Here is a 5934-nt window from a genome sequence, read left to right as displayed (position 1 = left end):
GTTATGACACAATTTATGATGGCTTCCTAATTAATTGGTTCAATGTACAGTATATTTCTTATATCCATCTTAATACAAGGAATGCTGTAGAAGAAGCTGTTTATTGATAACGGGACCAGGTTAAAGGCCTAAGGTGACTTAAGACTATACTCTAAAATACTACTTAACCTTTGGATTGATGGTGGTACTAGAGCTGAGCTGGTTGGCACACTCCGTTTTTGTCCTTGCAGCCCCTTTGACAAATAGTTATTAACAATCCAACAATCTGCCATACTGGGCCAGTAAACAATTCAAACTGTGTTTGAATTTGGATACTTCTCTTATTATTGTTAGCCCCATGAAAGTGTCCTTTTACAAACCAACATCCTTTGACAAAAGAAGTTCTTGAATCAGTGACATACATGTGTTCAAACGTATCTATGGATACCATCATGGTATGTGTTTATAAGACTGCTGGGCAGCCATGAGACCACTGTCTTGCCTTTTCTTGCATGTGGTTATACTAGTAAAGTAAAAATGTGCTTTAAGAAAGCTCATAATGATACCTTAATTAATTGGCTGAAACTGACAGACTTTAAATCCACGCTAGAATCACACAAAACACAAGTCAGTTCTTGCTATTACACATCATTCTCATCATTTGTTTTTTCATTAACTTTTCATTATTGTGTAAATTCACAAAATTGTGACAAAACAACAATAATAAAACAATTTTAAATTATACTCATTAAAGATATAGTATAATATAATAGTGTATAATATAATATAATAGTATAATATTACATCCCTGGCTTTCAGTCTAATTGAGTAATTGTTTTGAGAGTTAAAGTAGTTCCCTCTTTTCAGAATTCCAATTTATACTGGCATTCCCAGAATAAAAGTATTCTCATCAGCTGTTGCACGGGGGGGAAAAAAACCCCTGCTATGACATCAGTATTGGCACACGTCCAGAAGGGCTTGAACACACGTTTGAAGATTTATGCCACGCAGAATAGTCTACTTGTGTCAAATCCTCTTTGATTAATGTATTATTATTACATTTTGTACAAACACAGTTTTCATTCCCTTAGAATAATTATTAAAACGATACATATCACTGTTTAACAACTTTCCTGATCGACAGTTGTATAGAGGTGCACTCAGGGTCCCGGCGCGGCGTAGCAGTTAGTGAATGCAACGTACCCTTGACTACTCGGATGAAGGCGGTGCTAGATGTGCCCAAGCAGCAGCAGGGCCTTGTCTTTGTGGTTGTAGAAAGAGAAGATGGCTCCCGTTCTGGAGAAACAGCTCCCGGGCGCAGCTGGGGCAGGCGACAATAAGAACGAAGAGGAAGAAGGACAAAACCTTTGGCAAGTTCTGTTATTCTTTTTAGGACTTTATGTCTGACAGTGCCCTTTTTTCTTTTTCTTTTAGAAAAAGCACACTCGATGTGGTTCTGCTTTGTCACTGACGGGTGCTCACAACCAGACACCGGCCCGGCTAGCAGTAACATTAGCACCAACTAAAGCTGGGCGGTCAGTGTGCTAACGTTACTTGTGTTAGCAGCTCAGCTAGCAAAGTGCGATACTGCTGATTAGCTAACGTTACATTGTAGCTAGTTAGCCAATGTTGTCCATGTTAGCGAGTTGTACTAATACAAGGTATTATGTTAAATTAACAAGACAAGTTTGAGAGAGCCATTCATAGTAACTGAAGGCTTTGACAGTTCATGTCAAGGCAACACCTAGCTAAATACCAACGTTAGCTCCTTAATGCAGTAACGTATAACGTAACAACAAGTATGCCGAAAAATAAACGCTATCAAAAGGGCTTGAACTAATATGAGGGTTCAACTTGTCAGGTTTTATGATTTCAGTTCCCTAACGCTGGCTACTTAGCTATATCTAACGTTGGCTGACGTACCGGTCAGTGAAAATTACTTATCATTTCCGGCTTTTCTTTGTATTGTCGTGGACACATCACTTGGCTAACTGACAGAGTAGAACATTCTCCTTGAACGTTAGCTTTCAGCCGCACTGCTCACTGAGGCTCTGGAACTCCCATTGACAGTCTGACAGCATAAACAGCATTCCAATCCCACCTCATATCTCACCTCTTCAAACTGGCCTACTCACTTTAAAACCCACCCTTTCTGTTCGAGTCCTTTTAGCCCCACCGTTTTTATTTATTTGTTATTATCTCCCCTTCGTCTGCTCACCATATGTCTCCTGTTTTGCGAGTGTCTGTGCAGTAACAAAACTTAGGTTTTGTTTTGGTAGCAACATATGTTTTATATTAGGGAGCTGTCAGTGTGCTACTTGGCTGTCAAGCTAACGGTTATCAGTCATCTCTGTGTTGTTCTCAATATCTGTCTTGTTGTTTCTTGTAGGACCTCAATATTGAGTGAAGTTTCAACTAGATCAAGTTCAAAGTTGCCATCAGGAAAGAATATCCTGATATTTGGTAAGTATTACTTATTCTACATGTGTGAAAGCCTGTGCTTCTGCACTGTTTGAAGTGTGTTTGGTGGTCAACCCTGAGGGGAGTTGAGGGCCCACAAACTGCACTAAACTCACAAAAGCTAATGATAGCGAATTTAAAACATTTCTGACTTTCTAAACAACCTGCACTTTCAGCTGTGTTTCTTGGGTCTTCTTGGGTGAGGGTGTACGTTTTTGGGTTGGGCTTCTATAATGTGAGAAGTAGCCTATTTCTATTAATTGTATGAGACACTGCAGCCTCTGACAGTCATGGGAACATACGTGTAGTCCTTACATTTGAGGTGCAAATATTGCAAATTCTAGATAGGTTTTTGGAAAGGCTAAATTGAAGTGATGATTCCTTGGTTCATCATATCCATTATTTTAAAATATCCATTATAATATGTCAAACAATATTACTACTGCTACGTATAATGCATAATATTATGCAAACTGATGAATAAAATATCTTACAGGTGAGGATGGATCAGGAAAAACAGCACTTATGTCCAAACTTCAAGGAGCTGATCACAACAAGAGAGGGAGGGGACTGGAGTATCTGTACTTAAATGTCCATGATGAGGACAGAGATGGTGAGTTTACCTGCTGTAGCTTTACTTGTGGTTTCTGTACAGCAGTAGTCTTTACAAAATAAAATATTAAACTAGTATTTTGTTTTTCCTTTGCAGATCTAACTCGCTGTAATGTGTGGATCCTGGATGGAGACCTATACCACAAAGGCCTACTTAAGTTTGCTGTTTCAGCTCAGTCATTACCTGACTGTCTAGCTGTGTTTGTTGCAGATATGTCACGGCCCTGGACCATTATGGAGTCACTGCAGAAGTGGGCCAGTGTGCTACGTGACCATGTGGACAAGCTCAAGATCCCTCCAGAGGACATGAGAGAAATGGAGCAGAAGAGTAAGTAATCTTTGACTTTTTCTACCTATATGTGACTTGCATTGTGGATGGTATTGAAATGAAACATTAACAAAGCTTTTATTTTGAAAGTTTAGCTCTTAGTTTTGATTTTGTTTTACTTTCCAATAGTACCTTCAATTTAGAATGTGTAAGTTTTTATTATGAAGGTGGCCCTTTAGGCCAACGTTGCAATGAGATAAAAGGACTGAAGATTTAATTATATTTGAATGGCAGCGACTAGTGTAAATTCAAACGTGTCTTTGTTACCTTAAAGCAGAGCAGTGTTAGTTGAGATATAATGTGTTGATTTTATGTCTCGACATGCAAAAATCTAATACATCAATGAAAATATGACGTGAATACATTTATTTGAACTATATATGTCAGAAGAGGGATTAAAGGAAACAGCACTCCGAAAAGGTGCCTAAAGGAATCCTAGGGTAGAAGTAATGGGAGTCTTACTTAATAAGAGGCTCATAGCTGACTGGCTACAAGGAAAAAAGAAAGATTGGTTGCTGCGTAGCATGGAAGGCAAGCACTATATAACATTACACACTGTCATGGATGTTTTTAGGTCATCGTCTGAGAGGCCCATGATCCTCAGCTGTGCGTTCTGGCTGCAGGCGAGTTCTGCAGATCAATGAGTGTGATGCACTCAGACGTTGTTCTCCTGATAATTTTAGAACTGATTTATCTCTTGCTTATGAACAGGTCTTTTGTGTTTGGGGAAAAATGCTTTTGCAAGTTAGTTCACTCTGCAGGGTTTTACAGAACATTAGGGCCTGTCTAATATTGCTTGCTGCTGTTGCTCTCTGAGACTGACATGACTTATCACAGTCTTCACTGTGATAAATTGTTTAATGATTTCAGATGAACTTGACAGGACAGGTATAAAAATGTTCTCAACATATAACATGCTAATACAGTGACAAGTGGTAACAGTGTGTTGGTAAACGTGAAAAAAGGAAAAGGGAATCTGCCATAGGTTAGGACCAAAGGACTTAGTTATGACTAAAGCATAGTTTAATTAAAACCTTTTTAAGTGGGTATAATAACTCCTAATGGGTCCACACTTTTTAACTTGCTTTACTAACTTATTTAAGTTCAGGTAGCTGTATTAAATATGCATAGTTACAATGCAGTACAAAAGAAAAAAACGTCTGGAGTTTATACATTATAACTTGTGTTCAGTAGATTTCTGCTTGAGCTTACATTTCAGTTGTAAATGCAGTCGCAGTGTTTTTTGTTTGTCTTCTCACTTTGCTTTGGTAATTTTTTTTAGGCTCAACTTTCAATCCGTTTGTCAGATTTCTCTTTGGTTCCTTCTACTTCATCTTTTTTTGCCAAACCCTTTGACTCCACCCACTGACATGGTCAGATTTCCAGTTTAGCTGAGGCATATCATCTACAAAAAATATCTTGCATCTTAGTTATGATGTCCATAGCCGATTGGTGAGACGTGTGAGTGTGAGTGTGAGTGAGACTGACAGACAAACTGAAAGTGGGTGTGAGTGGCTTTTGTCCAGGGAGTCTTGCAGGCATCTTGCATCATGGTTCCCTCCCCTCCAACAGCAACGTCAGGGAAAGGAAGGCACATAAACTGAGTGGATCTGAATTCAGTCAGTGGGCCGGATGTTCAGACTCCTGCTGTGCTATAACTGAAGTAGGCTGGCTGCTGGAGTCGTCCATGTTTAATTACAGGATCAACCTATCGCTGTCTGGGCCACACGTTGAAATGAGAAATATTTCACTACGTGACTGTTTTCTGCAAAAGTATCTGGGAATGCTGTGTAGGCAAAAATCCTGTTTATTTTGTTTTCACGCTCGGTTTGTTTTACTTTTTAATTAAATGAAACTAGTATCCTGACAGCTATAAAATGTTTGTCATGAGCCAACATCACTAACTAGTTAACAGTTTAAGACTGGTAAAACTTGGGCTTGTCTTACAATAGCCAGTTAAACTAAATATGCTTATTACACAGTTGGCCAGAAACAACGCCTTTTATTGGTAGCTAAACTTTACCGATACCTTTCAAGAAATGAATACACCATACTCACTCCTGCAGTTATTATTTCACAAAGATTAAAGTTTTCATGGTAGAAACAAAAGTATCAAAACATACAAGAAACTCAAGTCATTATTTTAGCATAATCCATTGCTCCACTTCCTCAGACATCTTTGTGGAGGAGACAGGGCACCCTGATGAATGGACGGCAGTGAAAGTAATGTTTGAGTGATGTTAGTGAAGTTTTTTCTCAAACTCCTTGTGTGCTATGTTGAGACCCATCAGACCCCCTTTGTAGTTTAAAGTATCTGCAATGGAAATAGAACTAGGCAATATATCAATATTATATCTATTGTGATATGACACTATTGTCTTAGATTTTGGATATCGTCATGTCGTAATATGGCATAAATGTCTTTTCCTGATTTAAAAGGCTGCATTAGAGTAAACAGATGTCATTTTCTGACAGACTATTCTAGCTGTTCTATTATTTGCCTTTACCCACTTAGTCATTATATCCACTTTACTGATGATTATTCATCAAAAATC

The 5934-nt window shown here is 38.5% G+C and overlaps 1 protein-coding gene across 2 annotated transcripts in view; it reads left to right on the top strand.

Moving 5' to 3' along the window:
* Positions 1 to 1097: 1097 nt before the first annotated feature.
* dync1li2 (dynein, cytoplasmic 1, light intermediate chain 2) overlaps positions 1098 to 5934 on the top strand; it is a 13937-nt gene continuing 9100 nt past the window's right edge. The window contains exons 1-4 of one of the 2 annotated variants that reach the window (XM_032528295.1): positions 1098 to 1349; positions 2369 to 2442; positions 2936 to 3052; positions 3149 to 3379. In XM_032528295.1, the coding sequence (XP_032384186.1) occupies positions 1264 to 1349; positions 2369 to 2442; positions 2936 to 3052; positions 3149 to 3379 (508 nt within the window). In that variant the 5' untranslated portion in view covers positions 1098 to 1263. The remainder of the gene's footprint in view (positions 1350 to 2368; positions 2443 to 2935; positions 3053 to 3148; positions 3380 to 5934) is intronic. The other variant, XM_032528363.1, reaches the window with a different exon arrangement.

The sequence above is a fragment of the Etheostoma spectabile genome, chromosome 1 (genome assembly GCF_008692095.1).
Source record: "Etheostoma spectabile isolate EspeVRDwgs_2016 chromosome 1, UIUC_Espe_1.0, whole genome shotgun sequence".
Lineage (NCBI taxonomy): Eukaryota > Metazoa > Chordata > Actinopteri > Perciformes > Percidae > Etheostoma > Etheostoma spectabile.
Note: the sequence above shows the minus strand (reverse complement) of the source record. Positions and strands in the feature narration are given on the sequence as shown.